The 19,621-nt window shown below is 45.5% G+C and overlaps 1 protein-coding gene across 7 annotated transcripts; it reads left to right on the top strand.

Annotated features, from left to right (window-relative positions):
• Positions 1-22: 22 nt before the first annotated feature.
• On the top strand, positions 23-17,324 carry Cntrob (centrobin, centrosomal BRCA2 interacting protein). 7 transcript variants are annotated; one of them, XM_005399445.2, is made up of 20 exons: positions 23-194; positions 944-1,196; positions 2,076-2,160; positions 2,419-2,482; positions 2,938-3,094; positions 4,274-4,390; positions 4,606-4,722; positions 5,063-5,161; positions 6,809-7,045; positions 7,373-7,519; positions 10,993-11,126; positions 11,706-11,831; positions 12,051-12,213; positions 13,291-13,549; positions 14,945-15,099; positions 15,322-15,418; positions 15,554-15,724; positions 15,863-15,995; positions 16,440-16,512; positions 16,775-17,324. In XM_005399445.2, the coding sequence occupies exons 2-20, from the start codon at positions 975-977 to the stop codon at positions 16,898-16,900; spliced, it is 2,682 nt and encodes an 893-aa protein (XP_005399502.1). In that variant the 5' UTR covers positions 23-194; positions 944-974; the 3' UTR covers positions 16,901-17,324. The 7 variants fall into 7 exon arrangements, with proteins under 7 accessions (XP_005399502.1, XP_013377698.1, XP_013377700.1 ...); XM_013522244.1 differs by having other exon boundaries at positions 869-1,196; XM_013522246.1 differs by having other exon boundaries at positions 23-218.
• Positions 17,325-19,621: the final 2,297 nt, after the last annotated feature.

Genomic DNA, 19,621 nt, shown 5'->3' with positions numbered 1-19,621 from the left:
CTCCAGAAGCGTTGCGAGCTACTGCCAGAGTTTAGTCTCGCGGGCGAGTGACGTCATCCACGCTAGAGGGGCGGGGTGGTGGGCGGTGGGCGGGAGACTGCCAACGGTTTTCAGAGTGGAGTACTGCGTGCGGAGAGGGGTCTTTGTCTTTCCTGACTCGAGCTCAGGGGAGGGGGGCAGTCCTTTCCACCTTGGTAAATTCGGAGGTGGGGTTTGAGGTACGGAGAGTAGTAGGAACAGGGTGGTCGCCGTAGAGATCTCAGGCTAGTTGTAGCGCGAGATACTTACGGGGGACGTCTGAGCGTGAGACTGAGGGTTCGCAAGGTTTTTTCTGAGGTGATGGGAGCGATCCTCAGGATCCCTGCTATGGCTTTCTTGTCAGGAGGGTTTAGAGGGAGTATAGAAGGGATTTGACCCGAGGAACGTCAGGAGGGTAGGGCGAGGCGTGAGGTCGTGCTTGTCTTGACAGTGGAACCAGCTGAGGGACGGACACTGAGGTCCATTTTCAGTTTGCACGTTCTGGGCGTGAGAACTGAAGAACTCAGTTGGCCGGGGGACGCCTGTGCCAGAGCTGACCTGCAGCTTCCAGCACTCTAGTTGCGTGGAAGAACTGCACTCCTGTTGCCCGCTACCCCCCCCCCCCAGTGGGTTTTTGGTCCCAGCCCTCTGTATGCATCCTCTTCCGCCGTCCCCAGGAGCTGGGAAAAGGGGTGCCTTTGCTCTTTCCATGGCCCCTGGAACCAGAAGAAACCTCTCCTTTAACCAGAAAGCCTTAATATCTTTATTCACCAACGATCCACAAAGGATCTTCCCCCTCTTCTCCCATAACTTCTTTCTCTGTTAACTTTACTCCCGGACTCTCCTAAAGCTGAACCAGAAGTTCCCAGCTTTCTGCTGTTTCTAGTTGTCTTCTCCCTGTACTCATGGCCGCATCAACTACCAGCCCCAGTTCACCCCTCCAGGCAGAGGATCTCATGAGTGAGTCATCAGAACCCTCTGGACTGAACCAGGTGTCCTCTGAGGTGACCTCGCAGCTCTATACTTCTTTGCACCTCAGCCGTCAGGCAGAGGCCACCGCAAGAGCTCAGCTGTATTTAGCCTCTGCCTCCCCACCTCCCCATGAGGCCTTAGATGGCCTGGCCCAAGAGCTGAGTCGCAGCTTGTCAGTCGGATTGGAGAACAACTTGAAGAAAAAGGTGAGGGAGGTGTGTCTTAGGGACCTCTAGGTGCTAAATATGAGAGTCTTGGGATTGCAGGTTAGCTGTACTGGGGTTTCAGTGGTTCTTGCTGAATTTAAATTTCTTTTTGACTATGTAATAAAAGGTATTTCTGAAAACACATGTTTGTGAGAGAGAGAATGATCTGGAACACCATAATTTAGAGAATTGTAAGACTTCCTCTTTTTTTTTTTTGTCAGTGACAGCTATGCTTTAGGATATGTTGGTGTCTTGTGATTGGGATCTGGGCACTGGAAGTGGGGATAAGTGTTTTTGATTCCAGGTGGAAGGGAACGGGGGACTTAACAGCATAATATGCTAAAAATCCTTCAGCTCAAAATTATTTTGAGTATATTGTTCAAAATTTGGCATGCAAATCAAGCATAGTCTATCTGTTAAACATGTTACAGAGAAAATATTTGTCTTGGATGGAAAACGTGTTGACATCAATCTGCAGACTGGTTTAGGACAGTGATGGTGAACCTTTTAAAGCTTTCAGTGATACAAATAGCCTGCTAAGGCACACATGCCACAGATTGGTCACCACTGGGCTAGGACTTCCAGAGCTTAAAATGTGATAACCATGGGCTACACAGCATTTAGACTGGGCATTTGCTCTTTAATTGTCAAGAATTCCCACCATCCCTGTACCTACCCATTTTACTCATTTGTACTACTTTTCTGGCTTCTATAGGCATTTGGGTTTCTGACTCAAGGTTAAGACATTCCTTATTAGGTCTGTTTCCCTTTTGTAATGTTCCCTGGTGCTGAAGTTAAAACTATATGTTGGCAGTAGATAGACTGTAAATTGTACAGGTTGCATCTGATTTCCATGTTCGATTTCCCTTCTGCCCCCAGGATGGTTCTAAACATATCTTTGAGATGGAAAGTGTTCGGGGTCAACTCCAGACCATGCTCCAAACCTCACGTGATGCAGCCTATCGTAAGTAAGCCTACCCCCTAGTGCTCTGAAGAAGAACCTAGATGCAAGGGGTGGAGCAAAATGGAGAGAACCTTGGAAGGAAACCTAGACCCCTGAGACTGATTTCAGGAGAAAAGGCATCCATTCTTTGGGAGCCAGCTTGGGGAGGGGAGGAAAGCTGTCTCCTTTCTTCTCTGTCAAAGATCCTTGTTCCTGTCTTTACCTGACCCTACCCGTGGGGATCCCTTGGGCTGTCTGTGGGGGACCGTCTCACTGCAGGTGCTGGCTTAGACAAACGGGAAGAGGAGTCCTTTGACAGTGACAGCACAGCTACCTTGCTCAAGTGAGTTCTCTTTGGGTGTTTTCTTAGAAATCTGAGTGTTCTAGTTTTAGTTCTCTCTTGACTACTATGTACCTCTCAAGGATTTAAGAAGTTTGTCACTTAGCTTTTAGTTTTTATTTTTCCTATCTTCTACTACCTTTATTCCTTCCAGAAGTGGGCAGCATCTGCCTGCTGCCTGGCTTTCTCTCAACCTTGGTCCGTTTTCTTCTAGAAGAGTTTTAACTTGTTTGCACTGAGACCGTTACCGCAGAGGTGTGGTATTGAGGCAGGAGCATTGTAGAAAGAATCACAGGCCTATGTGCTATTTATGGTTTTAGCACTATCTGGTTTTATGCTTTTGGGCACATCTTTTACCCTTTCTGGATCTTAGTTTCCTTATTTATAAAATGTTACAGTGGAACTAATGGATCTCAAAGGCTTTTCTAACCCTAATATTCTGTATCTAATTTGCTCAGCACCCGGCTCCTGCAAGACTTATCTCCGTCCAGCTCAGCACAAGCTTTGGAAGAGTTGTTTCCCCGCTATACCAGCCTTCGGCCAGGGTTCCCAATTAATCCCCCAGATTTTCAGGGGCTAAGAGATGCACTGGATTCAGAGCATACCCGTCGTAAGGTGAGGTAGAAAAGCTTCCTTCTAAAAGCTGCAAAGATTAGAGAAGGGACTTGAGTGCTGAAAAAGGCTGAGAGTTAGAAGCCTGAAAGCTGGGACTTTGCTCAAGTGTTTCTTCAGGGAAGCCCTTTTTGATCATCCTGTGTAAGGTGATGCTACTTTCCCTCCAGATAGTTACTCAGATCACTTTATGATTCCCACCATACAGCTTCTCATTCTTATATGTATTGTTTGTTCTCTCATTTAAAATCTAAACTCTCCAAGGGTCAGTAACTTGTCCTTTCACTGGATCCCTATGGTCCAGAACAGTGACGGTGAACCTTTTAGAGCTTTCAGTGATACAAACAGCCTGCTGTGGCACATGTGCTATAGGTTCGCCACCACTGCCCTAGAATATACTTTTTTTTTTTCTGTGTTTTTGAAACAGGCTCTTGCTATGCAGTTCAGGCTGACCTTGAGCTCACTTTGTAGCCCAGACCAGTCTCGAACACACAACGATCCTCCTGCCTCAACCTCCTGAATGCTGGGATTACAGGCGTGCGCCACCGTGCCCGGCCTGCTCTAGAATATACTTAACACATAGAAACACCCCATATGCATTTGTTCAATGGACAGTGAACTTTGCGGGCTTTTGCAAGGCTTTGTAGCTACTGGTAATATAGTGAGCCTTATTTCCATGAGCCTCAGCCTTAATATCTGAAGGGGACAGAGGTGGACAAGGGCATGGAAAAGTCCGAATCACTTGTTGTCATTTTTGGAACCCTCTCTTCCCCTCTTTTAAATTGCTTGGGCATGAATGAAAGGCTTTCCTTTTATTATTGCTTTGTTGAATCATTGTATCTTATGAGCTCCTTAATGCGGGAGTAACTTCCCACATTCTTCCCTGTGAGCTGCTGCACCTCCGCCAAAAGATTTAGGAGATTTTTTTTCTCGGGATTCCAGGAAAAGAGAAGAGTCTAGAATCTAAGTACCTATTTCCCAAGAAGGTGGAGGAAGGCAGTGGAAATCTTGGACCTTATATTCCCATTCAAGAATTCACGGTTCTCCCTCTTTAAACCTATTCTGTTCTTGGAACCCAAGTTTCCTGATTCCAGCCTATTTTCCCTTGGAGAAACTAGAAAGTTTGGTGCTGTAGTCAGATGAAGGATGAGAAAGACCCAGAGTCCTTACCCTTCTTTCCAGCATTGTGAACGCCACATTCAGAGTCTGCAGACCCGAGTGCTAGAGCTACAGCAACAGTTAGCTGTGGCTGTGGCTGCCGACCGCAAGAAAGATATCATGATTGAACAACTGGACAAGGTGCCAGGGTAGCAAGGGTGGTGAGTCTCTCCAAGGAGAGTCTTAAGGAGTAGTAAATGAGGGGGATAAGGGTTTATTTCTTTGTGCATGCAAAGAGCTGGGGTAGGGAATGGGTTTATTAACTGTTGGGAGAAAGTGGCTGTTGACTTTGCCCCTTTGGGTAGAAAGAGGGCAAAAAGTTATTTTGAAATTTCACCTGATTTGTCTTTCTGGAGACCCTGGCCCGAGTGGTGGAGGGCTGGAATCGGCATGAAGCCGAACGGACAGAAGTGCTTCGGGGGCTGCAAGAGGAACGCCAGGCGGCAGAACTCACCAGAAGCAAGCAGCAAGAAGTGAGTGACCTGGATCGTATGGCGCTAAAACCTAGGTTGCAGATCTGAAAGAAAGCGGCAGAAATAGCTCTTGAATTAGGGTTCCAAACAGATTGACCTCCGTCTCGCAGTAGCTGTCCTGATAATTCTTCTTGTCCCTTTTTCCTCTCCTTTCACTATTTTTGCTGTCAAGTTTGAATTGTGGCTTTTCAGTTTTCCCCATACAATATAGTTTTCTCTTTGGCCTCCAACTCATTTAGTTAACTCTAAAGTTTCAACTTTACATTGTTAATGATTTTCCAGTAGAGCATAGAGAAATTTTCTTCATTTCCTCTGCCCTATGTTCTTCTCTCCCTGGAAGACAGTAACCCGCCTAGAACAAAGCCTTTCAGAGGCCATGGAGGCCCTAAATCGCGAGCAGGAAGGTGCCAGACTGCAGCAACAGGAAAGAGAGGCGCTGGTAAGAAGGCTGGAATCATTCCAGCGGAGGCTCTCACTTCTAGAGAGCGACAGGCTATTGGTGGACTGTGGGAGTGTTATTGGTGTTGCCAAGGCTGTGTTTCTGAGAGCACTAGTTCTGCTAGATATTTTACCAAAAAAGGCTCTGCTGCCAAGTGACTTTGAGAGACTCTGCAAATTATATCTTCAATAAAACATTACCATCATCTCAGGAATTGTTTTTGTTTGTTTTTTTCGGACAGGGTCTCACTATATAGTCCAGACTGGCCTTGAACTAATTATGTACTAGAGGCTGGCCTCAAACTTGCAGTGATCCTTCTGCCTCAGCCTCCAAAGTGGAATTGTTTTAAAATATAGATTTGTAGGACCCATCCCCAGAGGACAGAGGTTGCTTTTTTTTTTTTTTTTTTTTTTTTTTTTTAATGTGGGGGATTGAACCCAGGGTCTTATACATGCTGGGCAAGCACTGTACCACTGAGCCAAACCCCCAGTTCTCCCAGATTTTTTGATTTAGTAGTATATGGTGGAGTTAGAGAATTTATATATTTTCAGAAATTTCCTGTGTGATTTTATTCATTCTAGTTTGGGAACTCTGGTCTAGGTTGTAGCAAAAAAGGTGTGATATCCCTTTGGGAGACTGAGGCAGGAGGATTGCAGATTGAAGCCCAGCCTGGGCAACTTATCAACATAGTGAGAACTGTCCCCAAAAATATAAAGAGGGCCTGGTTTGAAGGCCTGAGTTTGCTCTTTAGTACCATCAAATAACAGAACAGGTATAGGAAGGTATGGGATAAGACTCATGTAAATTTCTTAGAGATGAAGTGAACAGATGATTATCTGTCAGAGTTGGTACCCAGGTTTGGAACTTGCTGCTTGCATGACACATGTTTTCTACATGCAGACAGATACCTGTGGTCTTTGCAGGCTACATGCAACATTAGAGGTGGTGTTTGTTCCTTGGCTTGTCTCTATGTGCTGACTCTGCTGGTCTGTGGAGTTTTCTTTTCTTTCTTTTTTTTTTTTTCTTTTTTTTGATACAGGGTCTCACTATGTAGTCCAGCCTGACCTTGAACTCACTATGTGGCCCAGGCTGTCCCAAATTCATTGTGATCCTCCTGCCTCAGCCTCCTGATTGGTGGGAGTACAGGCTTGTGCTACCACACCCAGCTGTGGAGTTTCTTTTGATGATAGCGGTGGTTGCTATTGTGTATGGAGTATTTCCTGTGTGCCAAACATTGTGCCAAAAGCTTTACATACACAGTTTACCTTACTCCTCGCAAGGCAGACCCTGTTATCTCCATGTTACAGATAAGGATATGTTCCTAAGAACACACAGTAAATAAACAATAGCTAGGATAGAGACTAAAATATAAACCCAAGTCCACGTAATTCTAGGATAGGAGATCTTATTTATGTTGTAATCCTTTGAGCCTGTCAACTATCATATATATATATATAATTTTTTTTCCTGGTACTGGGAATCGAACTCAGGACCTTGCACTTGCCAGGCAGGTGCTTGTGCTGCTGAGCTATATCCCCAGCTCAGCTGTTATATTTTCAATGGGCATAATTCTTAGCAGACACACTGTATGAGGGCAGGTTGCTTTGAGAGCCTACTAAAGATCTTGGTTTTCCCATCGGGCTTTAGGAAGAGGAAAGGCAAGCTCTGACCCTCAGCTTGGAGGTTGAACAGCAGCGGAGCCATGCCCTGCAGGAAGAGCGGGATGAGGCTCGGGCTGGGCAACTCAGTGAGCATCGGAAGCTGGAGACCCTTCAGGTTGCCCTGGAAGAAGAGCGGCAGGCCTGGGCCCAGCAAGAACACCAGCTGAAGGAGCGCATCCATACACTGCAGGAGGAGGGCCAAACTCAGCTGGAAAGGGAAAAGGTGAAAACAGGATTGGGAAGATTTGGGGAACGGGAAGAGATGAAGGGCAAAGTTACCGAAGGGGATAGGATGGCAGAATGTGGGGTATGAAAAGCGGACAGGGATGGAGAGTGGAGAGCTGTATGTGGGAAGCAAGGTTGAACATGTAGGGTCAGCAAGAAGGAGTGGGGCATTAAGTACATGGTAGGCCACAGAGTGACATTTTTAAATAGGGAGGAGGAAATAGTACACATGGAGCAGAGGGAGGGGAACTTGGGTTTTAGTTAGGGCATGGGAAGATGGAGACAGGAGATGAGGTATGTCTCACATTTGCTTTCCGTTTCTAAGGGGAACAGCCAGAGGGAGGCCCAGGCAGCCCGGGAAGCCCAGCAGCAGTTGGCATTGGTGCAGTCTGAGGTGCGGCGGCTAGAAGGGGAGCTGGACACGGCTCGGAGAGAGAGAGATGCCCTGCAGCTGGAGATGAGCTTGGTGCAGGTCAGCAGGCAGAGGGTGTCGGAGGGTTTTTTTTTTTTTTAATGGCTGAGAGAAGTGGTTCTGAGGCCTTGGGAGTCATGGCCAATATCCCATTTCAGGTATTCTGGTTTTTCCCATCAGTGGTTTCTATGTCTTAAACTGTTTCTCCTGTCTTAAACTCAGAGCCATTTCTCATTGAGTGACAATTTCCCAGGGTTGGACTAGCCTAGTGATACTTACAGAAGTAAAGGGAATTAAATCTATTCAAGATAGTTTGTATTATTTTAAAAGATCACACTACACTTTGGGTCGACTATATGAACAGGTGAAAGCTTCTGTCAAGATCTGATTCTAGTCATAACAGTCTGCTTTGTAATTCTTATTACTTAAATAACTTGTATTAATTTCACTGAGTAGGTTGGGGACTCAGGAGATCAATGATTGTTTTATTTACTTATGAGATTCTCATAACCTCTCATGGGCTGGGATAGAATAGTACCTACATATTGTTTGTCAGATACAATTAGATTTCTGAAAATGCTTTCTACCTAGCTAATGCAGTGAACCTTAACTTTAATGTAGTCAGACCCTTGCCATGTAATAGAACAAGGCTCAACAAATCTTTTCTGCAAAGGACCAGAGAATAAATATTTTTGACTTTGTGGGTCATGGTCTCAGGTGACTATACTGTTATACCACAGAAGTAGTTGCAGGCAATATGTAAATAAGTGGGCATGTAATGATCCACAAAGCTTTATTCACAAAAGCAAGCAGTAGAGGGCTGAACTGAGTATAGTTTGCTGGAAAGGTTGGAGAGAGCTGTGTTCTAACCATGGTGGAGGTATAATATTAAACAAAGAGCACTGAGCTGGGAACCAGGACACTTAGTTATGCCTCTGACTAGAATTTTGACCTTTCTGGGCCTCTATTTTTATGTGCAGTGTGTATTAAGGGTAGATGTTTTGTTTTGGATTGGTTTTTTTCAAACAGGATCTCACTATGTAATTCAGGCCGGCCTTGAACTCACTATGTAGCCCAGGCTGGCCTTGAACTCACAGTGATCTTCCTGTTTTAGCCTCCAAAGTGCTGGGATTTCAGGTGTGAGCCCCCACATCGGGCACAAGGGTAGATGAGTTTCTGAGAGCAAGTCAAGAAGTAGAATTGGGCCAGTTGGGAGTGAAAAAGTAAGAAAAGTCAAGGATAACTCCAGGTTTCACACAGCTCAAGTGAGCAGGAAATATAATAGGAAGAAAAGATGTGAAGGTGTATTAGTCAGATTTTTGTTACTGTGACCAAAATATATGACATATACAATTTAAAAAAGAAAAGACTTATTTTGCCTTATGGCTTCAGAGGTTTCAGTCCATGGTTGACTGGCTCTAAGGCAGAAATACCACAGTGGAAGAATATGGTGGAGGAAAGCTGTTCACCTCAGGCCAGCCAGAAAGCAGAGAGCCAGAGAGGAAGGGGCCAGAAACAAGATAGACCCTTCAAAAGGCATGGCCCCCAGTGACCTAGTTCCTCCAGCTAGGCCCCACTTCCTAATAGCCCATTCAGCTGTGAAGTCATTAATGGATTAATCCAGGGATGAGGTTAGTGCCCTCACAATGCAATCACTTGTCTAGGTCTGGGCATCTCTCGTCCAATCAAGTTAACAAGATTAACTGTTACAGAGGGTAAAAGCCAAATGAGTTGAATTTTGAGTGTCTTCTACCTGAGGTATATCCAAATAGAACTATCTATTAGGTCACTGGTATATGGACTTTAAATCTTGGAAGAAGGTCTAGTCCATTTACAGAGTGTTAAGATATAAATGATAGCAAAAACCTAATCTAAATGTAAAAGTTAATTATGCACCTGGAATGTTAGCATGCAGTAGAAAAGAAGGATGGAACTGAAGCTGAGACTTTAGATAAAATGGGAATGAGGAGCGGTATGGGGGCAGGGGCTGAGGGAAATAGGTTTGTCGAAGAGAGGATTCACTTGGGATGTCAGGTGTTGCAGTGAGATCACATTAGAGAAAGACTGAGAAATAGCCACTGATGGATTTAGAATGAAGCTCTGTAAAGTACTGTAATAGAAATCAGATTTCAGTGAAGAAGAAATAGGTGAAAAATGGAGACAGCAGTTGTAGACCAACTCTTTATGGAGCAAGGGACATTTATCTTGCTGGTAGATTTTAGGTATTCTACTGAGGATACTACATACATTATTTCTAACACATATCAGAGGATTACTCTACCTAACGTTTCCCTGGGTTAATAAATACATTTTTTTCTTTCTCTTTTTGTTTTTTTTTTTTGGGACAGAGTCCCACTCTGTAATTTAGGCTGGCCTTGAACTCATGGCAGGCCTCCTGCCTCAGCCTCCTGAGTGCTGGGATTACAGGTGTGCACCACCACACCCAGTGGTAAATACATTTCTCAAGCAGCAGAGGAATGGATAAAGAAAATATAGTATTTATACATAGGAAGTACTCCTGTGTCATAAAGAAGGATAAATCTGAGTTATTTGTAGGAAAATGGGTATACTTTGAGACCATAATGTTAAGTGAAACAAATCAGGCACACAAGCTTAAATATTGCATAGTTTCTTTTATATGAAAAATCCAACATAGAAATGAAGTGCAAAGTAGAAAACAATAGAAAAAGAGAGAGAAAAAATTTACTGTAATTCAGCATGGTCAGTGTATCTAAAAGTGTACCTTGGGTAGGCATAGTGGTGCATGCCTGCAGTCCCAGCACTTGGGAGGCTGGGGCAGGAGGCTCACTGCAAATTCAAGGCCAGCATGGGCTCAAAGTGAGTTCAAGGCCAGCCTGAACTGCATAGTGAGACCCTGTCTCAAAAAGATCACAAAATAAAATAAAAGTGTACCTTGATTTACATAATTGTTTTGTGTGTCTTTTACCTGTTAGTCTGGCCATTAATCTGTGTTTATGATAATTAACTTGATAAAGACTTGTAAAATAAATCTGATGCTGGCCAAAAAAGAAAACAGAAAAAATAAAAAAAATTAACAAAAATGAGGATGGAGAGCAAGAGGAGGAAAAAAACATGAGATGTGTTATGTACATGTATCAGTTCCCCACAATGAATGTATTCATTATGTTCTGCAAACAGATGCTTATAAAAAATTTTAAAATACATTCCTTAAACTAGATATGGTGGCACACAGCTGTAATCCAAGCACTCAAAAGGTTGAAGCAGGAGGGTCACAAGTGTGAGGTCAGTCTGGACTACATAGTAAGACTATATCTCAAGAACAAAACAAAAATGAAAAAACAAACATATATATTTTTTGTCTGAAGCTATTTTTACTTTTGTGTGCATACATAATATATGGGGAAACCTCTTTCATTCCTGTGGCAAGATTCTTGTTCTTCATCCCTTAGGCAGAGGAGGAGAATGTTGGTACTGGATTTGGGGTACATCGTATCCTCTTTGTGTTCTAAGCAACAGGATTGAGTGGTTACCCCACCTTGCTTCTCTCCCAGGCCCGGTTTGAGAGCCAGCGGATCCAGATGGAGTCAGAGCTGGCTGTGCAGCTGGAGCAGCAGGTGACCGAGCGGTTGGCACAGGCTCAGGAGAGCAGCCTACGGCAAACGGCCTCCCTGAGGGAACATCACAGGTACTTGGGACTTACTGGTGCTGCTTCTCTTGGCCACAGCGGGTATTGTCAGTGCCCTGCCCACGTGCTCTTGGTGTCCTTTACCATTTTGTAGCCACTAGCTCCCAGGATACTTTCATTACATCATTATACATCATTAGCTGGGACCTTGGTGCCTCTTGGGAAGAAGCCAGGGCCTGTAGATTTTCTCCTGTAGGGAGGAGCCCTTAACTGTGAAATGAAGGGTGTAGGACTGTGAAGTGTCTAGCTTGCTGGGACTGCGCCAAAGTGTGACCTATGCTGCCTTCAGAGCTGTCCTGTGGGACTGAGTCCCTTCCCCATCCCAGTTTCATTTATTTTTTACCCATACCAGTTTTGTTTCTAGAAATGCTTCTTAAATACCTCACTTTGTCATAAATTCTTGTCTTCGTCTCTGGGGAGCCCATCCGGAGACCCCAGCTCTGTCCTTCCATTTTCCCAGCCATGGCTAGGCAGGTAATTGGGAGCAGGCCGTGTTCCCCGTCACTGCACACACTCTTTTTCTCACTGACCACGTCTGTCTCCGGTCTCAGCCCTGTGTTCTCACCTGTGCCGCCCTAGGAAGCAGCTGCAGGACCTTAATGGACAGCACCAGCAGGAACTGGCCACTCAGCTGGCTCAGTTCAAAGTGGAAATGGCAGAACGGGAGGAACGGCAGCAGCAGGTGGCGCAGGACTATGAGCTCAGGTGCTAGTTCCTGGAGTATCCTTTGCCTCAGCCCCTTCACCATGGGTGGAGCCTGGATTGGGAATGGTAAAGAGCTGCTTCTTGTAGATTCTCTGTCCTCTTCTAAATTTGTGGCACTCCTTTTAGAGTCACAGATGTTTGACATCCTATCCTTACTCTTATCCTCCATGTCTGTACTTCCTTAAAGGCAGAGAGTCACCTCTCGCCTCTTTCCTTCAGACTGGCACGGGAGCAAGCTCGAGTGCGAGACCTGCAGAGTGGTAACCAGCAGCTGGAGGAGCAGCGGATGGAGATGGTAGAACGGCTCCAGGCCATGTTGCAGGCCCACTGGGATGAGGTCAACCAGCTGCTCAGCACCATCCTCCCGCCTCCTAACCCTCCGGTAGGTATCACTCCTAAAGCTGAGCATCTCAGGATTGTGTTCTAGATTCCTTCCGTGGAAGCCTAGCTCCCTCCCCAGGGAAGTCATAAGTAGGGCCCACATTCAGGGTGGAAAAAAACCTGTGGACTTTTCTAAAGCACAGCTACCTTGCCAAAATAAAGCTTTTCCCCATGGACATAGCTCTCCTGGACTGGCCCAACTTCACTGGGTGTAACTTCTCCCAGTCCCTGGAGGTGATGAATCATCCGTGGTTCTCACTTGGTAGAATGACAGCTGACTTAATTATGGGTGTAAGGGCTAAAAATGTTGTTGCTAAGTCTTGCACCAGAATACAGTCTTACCCTTATCCCTTCTTATATTGGCATCTCTTACTTCCTTTTAATTATGAAATTTTTATTATTAGCTAACATGTTTTCTGCAATAGTTATTAATATGCACATGGTTAAAAAAATCAGAACTGTTTACAAGAAAGTATACAGTGAAAAGTTACCCCATCCTGTCCCTGTGTCTTCATCCCCTAGGTCCCCTTCTCAGAAGCAGCCACTGAGCTGGTGTCTTGAGTATCTACCCTCCTTCCCCTTCCCACTCCCCCATCTCAAATCCTAAATGGTCCCCTTCTATCTGCTGCTGTGTGACTTTTTAATCAACCTAGCTGTTACTGATGGGTATAATAGTTTCATATATTTGCATCTACAGTATTACAGTATCATTAAAATATATATCTGTGTAAGGTACCTATAAAATCTTTAGAAATAGAATTGTAAGATCAAAAATGAATTGTTTAAAATCTGATAGAAGTCAGGCATGGTGGCACATGCCTATAATCACAGCACTCAGGAGGCTGAGGAACGAGGACCATGATGAGTTCAAGGCCAGCTTTGGCAACTTAGTGGCCCTGTTTTGAAAAACCAAAAAAAAGCGGGGGGGGGGGATAGAAATGGCTAGGTATTACCCAATCTCCTTCTAAGAATGTCTTAGTACAGTAGTTCATAATCTTATTCAAGCATCCATACCGTGTCTTGTTTCTTTGAACCCAGTGGGCTTTGACCTTTCTTCCTGCCTTCCTCCTCCTGCTAGGTTCCTCCCACTGGGCCCTCCAGCTCTGATCCCCCAGAACCAGAGAAGGGGGAGAGGAGGATCTGGACCGTGCCTCCTGTGGCCGTGGCCCTGAAGCCCGTGTTGCAGCAGAGCCGGGAAGCAAGGGACGAGCTGCCTGGAGTGCCACCTGTCGACTGCAGTTCCTCCCCAGACCTTAGCCTCCTGCTGGGCCCCTCTTTCCAGAGCCAGCATTCCTTCCAGCCCCTGGAACCCAAACCAGATCTCACTCCACCCATAGGTAACTGAGGGCAGAAGTCACTGAGGTGCACTGATTGATTGGCCCCCTTACCTAGTTTCCTTTCTGACGGGCACCTGAGCGTTTGGTTTCCTAGATGTCTTAGAAACTCACTCACATCGATTCAGATAAAGGGAGTTGAGAGCTCACGGAAACGTGATATAGTACAGCTTAATGGAATGAGAACAGAAGTGCCACTGGGAACTAAGAGAGATGTCCCGTCTCTCTGGGTCTGCGTAGTCCCTGGACTGCCTCATCATACACACTTGCTCCTTTTTCTTGCTAAACGAGTATTCTCTGTCTCTCTCTGTCAAGGTTTTTGTTCGTCACAACTTTGGTTTGTACATGGGTTTGACCAGCCGTCATCCTGGCACTAGCTCAAACTTTAGATGTTTATAGAGATATTAGTATTTCAGTTTTTTAGGTCAAACTTACAAGGCCACATGGTGGGTTGGAAACCATTTGCTGGATTAGCTCACCTTGGGTGTGGATGTCCACCCCTGGTTTAGTCAGCTGCCACTTTGATGGATGGGATACAAATATGACAACCTGGGTGAATTAAGAATTTGGGGGAAGGCTGGCATAATGGTATATGCCTGGAACCCCAGCTACTGAGGCAGGAGGATTACAAGCTTGAGGGTGGCCTGGGCTTCATGGCAAACCCCCTCTCAAATCAAAATTTTAAAAAGGTTGGGGGTGTGGCTCAGTGGTTGTGTGCTTGCCTAGCATGTGCAAGGGCCTGCGTTCCAGTCTTTAGTACCCCCTTCCAAAATGAGTGTTGAAATGTATTACAACTTTAAAAGTATGTAGTAATGATGGTAATAATAATAGCAATATTAATGATAATAATAAAAAATTGAGAGGCATATTGTAGTGAAGAGGCAGAAAAGGTCTGTTCTTTGAGGAGTTTACTGTCCTATTTAATTGTTTAGTTTGAGTGCCTCAGCTTTCTTCTTCTTACTGTTTTTTTTTTTTTTTTTTGGTACTGGGAATTGAACTCGGGACATTGCACTTGCCAGGCAGGTGCTTGTGTCGCTGAGCTATATCCCCGGTCCCAGCTTTCTTCTTCTAACACTTATATATTAGAATTTAGTTGTGCCGGGCTGGGGATTTAGCTCAGCGGCAAAGCGCCTGCCTGGCAAGCGCAAGGTCGTGAGTTCGGTTCCCAGTACCGGAGAAAAACCAAAAAAAAAAAAAAAAAAAGAATTCAGTTGTGCCACCTGCCAGTCACCTGCAACCCTTCTCTCCAGCTCTTTAAACTTTCCTTATCATCTCCTAGCTGTGATGCCCCTCTATGTTTAATCATACATTTTCTTTCGGGCATTTGGTGAGTGGTTTATGGAGGGACCGTTTCCCCTGCAACATATGTACATCCATGTCCACCTATTCGCTTTATAGCTGAAGACTTCTCTGCACTCGGGGCCTTCCATCCAGATCACAGGGCAGAACGGCTGTTACCTGAGGAAGATCTAGCGTCTGAGGGAGACGGCTTCCTAAAGCAAGGGCTGCCACCTGCTTCTCAGCTGGAGGGCCTCAAGAATTTTTTGCAGCAGGTAAGGTATTGTTTTCTTACTCGCTTTCTTTTTTTCTCTCCTTATTTGATGAGCCCAGGTCTCTGGCTTCTCTTTAGGAATAATTCTTAGTCCCAGCTCCATGTTCTCTCTGTCTGTCTCATTCCTCGTATACAGTTCTTTCCCGGAACTTAGGCCACTGGCAGTAGCCCTTACTTTACCAGCCTCTGCGACCCTCAAGATCTAGTTCTCTCTCTTTGCTAGTCCTTTAGAGAACCTTACGGTCTTGTCCCCCAGCTGCTGGATACGGTACCCCAGAACAGCGAGAGCCCCTCTGTTGACCTGTTGCCTACCAAGTGTGGTGAGTTCCAGCTCCCGAGAGTTGTGGGCCTGGAAGAGGGCGGAGCTGGCGATTAGGGTGAATGGGAGGAGCTGCTAGGTGGGAGGACTTCCTTAGCTCTGTCTTATTCTTCTTGGGTCTCTTCCCTTTTGCTAGGTCCCCGGACTGTGCCGTCTTGGGAGGAATCCTCTCACGTGCCACGCCTTCCCCCTCCTGTCCATAAAACCAAAGTTCCTTTAGCCTTGGCATCTAGTCTTTTCCGAGTCCATGAGTTTCCCTCTTCCCACTCACAAGGCAGTGGTCCCAGCGCAGGCTCCCCAGAGAAAGGTAAGCAGGCCATGGTTCACTGGGGACTGTGGCAGGGGGCCTGGATATGGATTTTAAGGCCCTCTGGATTGCTAGGGAGAAGGGAGGAAGGTGGGGAGAAGGGCCTAGGGCCCTCACTGTCATGGACCTGTCTCACAGGTGCAGACGGGCTCAGCTCCTCGAGGCAGCTGATGGAGGTGTCCCAGCTGTTAAGACAGTACCAGGCTCGGGGCTGCGGGGCTCTGCCTGCCGAGGATCTGCTGCTGTACCTGAAGAGGCTGGAACACAGCGGGTACAAGCCTGGGAGGGGTCTGGGTTGTGGAGATGGGCCAGGCGGGATAGAGGGCATGCAGATGTTACTCACTGAGTGGTCTTTTGTCCTTGGGGGAGAACAGTGAGAGGAGAAATGCGATGTAGACTCAGGCTCTTTGCTTACTGTTCCTGCCTTCCTTTGTCTCTCCCTTGTCACTGCTCTTTTCTTTACTTCTAAAACAAAGCAAACCTCTTCCCCAGGTATCTGTGCCTCAGTGTTTTTCCTCTTCACCCTTGCAACTCAAAACTCAGAACCCTAGCGTTGTAGCTCATCTCATGTAACTCCTTATTTCATTCCACTAATGTTTTTTAATCCCCAGCGCCATTGTATTTGTTCCGATTTGGGAGCATTTCTTCCAGTCACTTTTGGGTGGAATTGGGGTGAGCACCTTCCCTGTCCTCACACCCTTGATTTGTGTGGCAGGACTGATAGCCGAGGGGAGAGCGTCCCCAGAAGGAACCCAGACTCCCGCTTGGCTGAGATCTCCCGGAAGGAGGTGAGGGGACATCAGGCAGAGACCAAGGGAGGACGAGGCTCTCACTGACCCCTTTCCTTTGTCTCTGCATTGTCCCCTCCTGTCTCTGGTCCCAGTAGCTGGAGTATGGGCTTTCACTTGCGATGTTGGTTATGGGTGGAGCATGGACTTTCTTTCCCCGGTGGTGATTGGTTGTGGCCCTTTCCATACGCCATGCCTGCCCCCAAGGGATGGAGGGATGAGAATATGACACTTATTTCTTCTGTCTTCCTTCAAATCTCAGATCCCTTCCCAGGCTGTCTCTCGCCGCCTTGCTACAGTTCCTAAGACTGAAAAACCCCCTGCTCGGAAGAAAAGCAGCCACCCTCCTCCTAGCAGCGTGAAGGGGCGGGGTGGGATCTGGAGATGAGCCGCTGCCCTTTCTCCTCTGCTTTGTTCTCTTCTGGTGGTTATTTTAATAAATGCTTAGTAGTCTGTATTAGGGTCTCTGACTCAGAGCAATTTGGAAAATGGAGGTTTTTGTAGGAAACTACTTTGTGAGGAAGCCTTTTTCTGTTGGAGTATGTTTTTTATATGTTGTGTATTTATGTGTTATTTCCTCTGGGAAGTGGTGTATTTTGAAACAAGATTTGTGTGTGACTAGACTTCTGAAGTTCAAGTGAGCTACAGATCAGTGTTTAAAGAGTAAAATGTACTGGGTGGTTGATTGCTGGTGGAATTATGGATGGTTATTTCTTTTTTATAAATTTTTGTATTTTCCAAGTTTTCTAAAACAAGTGTGTTACTTTAATAATCAGAAAAAGATCTTTTAATAAAGTAGTTATTGTGTAAAATGTTTGAGTAAAAATGTGGTTGTTGGGAAGTTTTTCCCTTTAAGAGCAGATAGTCTTGCAGGTTCACTGATGGGATTCAGATTGGCAGAGTCTGTGCAGCCGGTAGATGTGCCACGACTGTCATCTTCACTCCATTACGCTTAAGACACGTGTAAAAGGTTAGCATGCTGGCAGACAGAGGAGGAAGACGTATGTCTCCAAATACTTCATCCTAATGCTCATCAAAAGGATCAAAGGAGAATATAACATCTATACAAATCTAAGAAAGACCTTAACTTTGAGGTACAATACTGTTTTATTTAAAACTGAAGGAGGAATATCACGTAGGAGCTGGGTGTGGTAGCACATGCCTGTAATCCCAGCACTCGGGAGGCTGAGGCAGGAGGATTGTTGTGAGTTCAAGACCAGCCTGGGCTACAAAGTGAGCTCAAAGCCAGCCTGAATTGCATAGCAAGACCCTGTCTCAAAAACAGGCAAGAAAAAAAACAAAAAAAGAAAAGAAAAGAAAAAGAATGTCACCTAGGAAACCACATACAGCTTCAGTCCAAGCTGCAAAATTGAACCTTTGAGGGGCCCGGTCCTAGGTGGGAACAGAATTTGCCAGATGCTGAAGAGGATGAGGCCTCCTCAGGATTTGGTCCTGAATTAGTTGACCAGATTCAGAATAGACATGATAGAATATAGACTCACAAGGTGTTTTAGATCAGTAAATGTTCAAGTTTTCTTTCCTTCCATCTAAGTCCCCCCAGGAGGGATAGAGAAGGAAAAGCTGAAGAAGAATGACCAGGATGCACATGGGTTCTCCCCACCCGTGTGCAGGACAGCGCTGCTCCGCACTGCTCTGCTTTCTGGCACACACAAGCAAGGAAACAAAAAAGCGGAAGGGTTCCAGGCAGCACCAGGCCAGGGGACTTTTTGGGCCCTATCTGCTTATGGAAATATTTGGGCTTCTATTTTTTACCACTTTCTGAGGCATACTATCATCAGTGGTAAAAGATGGTTTTCTACCGTTTTTTAAAAATAGGTAAAATAAGTACCCAGTTCATTCTCCTCTCATTATCTCCTGGATTCCAGCCTGTCACCATCAGTCAGCATGCCCTACATTTTTTTGGATATGAAGCACAGTCTGGAAGCTATTTCCTAATACACTGTAAAACAAAGCCCAAAAAGGGCACAGTGCTGACTTTACTATTTGGTGACGTTATTATAGCAAACTGGCTTTTAAAATTTATGTATTATGCCCGCACTAAAAGTCTATTTATTCACTGAAAACTATCCCAGGAGGCTGGGTAGGAAGGGAACACTCAGAGCCCAGCAGTCTACCACATTTACCTCCATAATCATTTTGCAAATATTCTTAGAAGTGGGGAAAAACCCAACTTCAGGGAAAAAAACCTCAGATGCAGAGAAAGTGGGTACGGCCTCTCAGCTCAGACTTTGCATGCTATAGACCGGGTGTCAATGTGGGATTTTTATCTCTTGAGAATTCCCACAGCCATTGTTGTCAGGGGTTGAGGTCTGAAGGGTGGAATCCAGTGGGGTGAAGGATAAGCTGCTGTCACAAGCTCGGTGCGCAGAGGCTTTTGGGTCGTTCCTCTGTTCATGGTCCAGAGCACTGGGTGTGGGGGGTCCTGCTCTGTATGGTCAGTTTCCCTCTGTCTTGTCGCACAATTTGTGAAGCAAGATCATTGTGATGTAGGACTCACAGCTGCAAGCAGGGCAAAGAACTATGTCCAGTATCTTAAGACTCATACTTAAGATGCCACACATCCTTTATTTCTCATAATTTCATTGGTAAGACCTTGGTCACCAGCCAGGTGTGGTGGTGCTGCACTTATAGTCTCAGTATTTTGGAGGCTGAAGCAAGAGGATTGCTGTGAGTTTGAGGCCAGCCTGGGCTACATAAGTGAGTTCAAGGCCAGTTCACAGGCAGACCCTGTCTTTAAAAAAAAGACCTTTGTTACTTTGTCGTATTTGCCTGCAAAACACTCAGAAGTGTAGGCCGACTGGGCTGCCATGCTTGTACCTGTATTATTGTGCAAGAGCAAAGGAAGGAGACAATGGATGTGGATAGTTAACAGTTTGCTCTTCAGAGGGTTGGGACACTCCCTTAGGAAAACTGAAAACTAATAGTTACTGAAATGACCATGCCAATAACTAGTAGTAACAAACTGCAGTTAAATAAAAAACATATTAGACATCTGTAAATTAGTCCAAGCTTTAGAATGAACTATACCCTACAGAATAGAGTTAGTACAGGAGAAAGAAAATTCTAAGCAGTATTCTTTTTTTTTTTT

The sequence above is a fragment of the Chinchilla lanigera genome, unplaced genomic scaffold, assembly GCF_000276665.1.
Source record: "Chinchilla lanigera isolate Chin_1 unplaced genomic scaffold, ChiLan1.0 scaffold00066, whole genome shotgun sequence".
Lineage (NCBI taxonomy): Eukaryota > Metazoa > Chordata > Mammalia > Rodentia > Chinchillidae > Chinchilla > Chinchilla lanigera.
The sequence above is the reverse complement of the archived record's forward strand: the minus strand, read 5'-3'. Positions and strand labels throughout refer to the sequence as shown.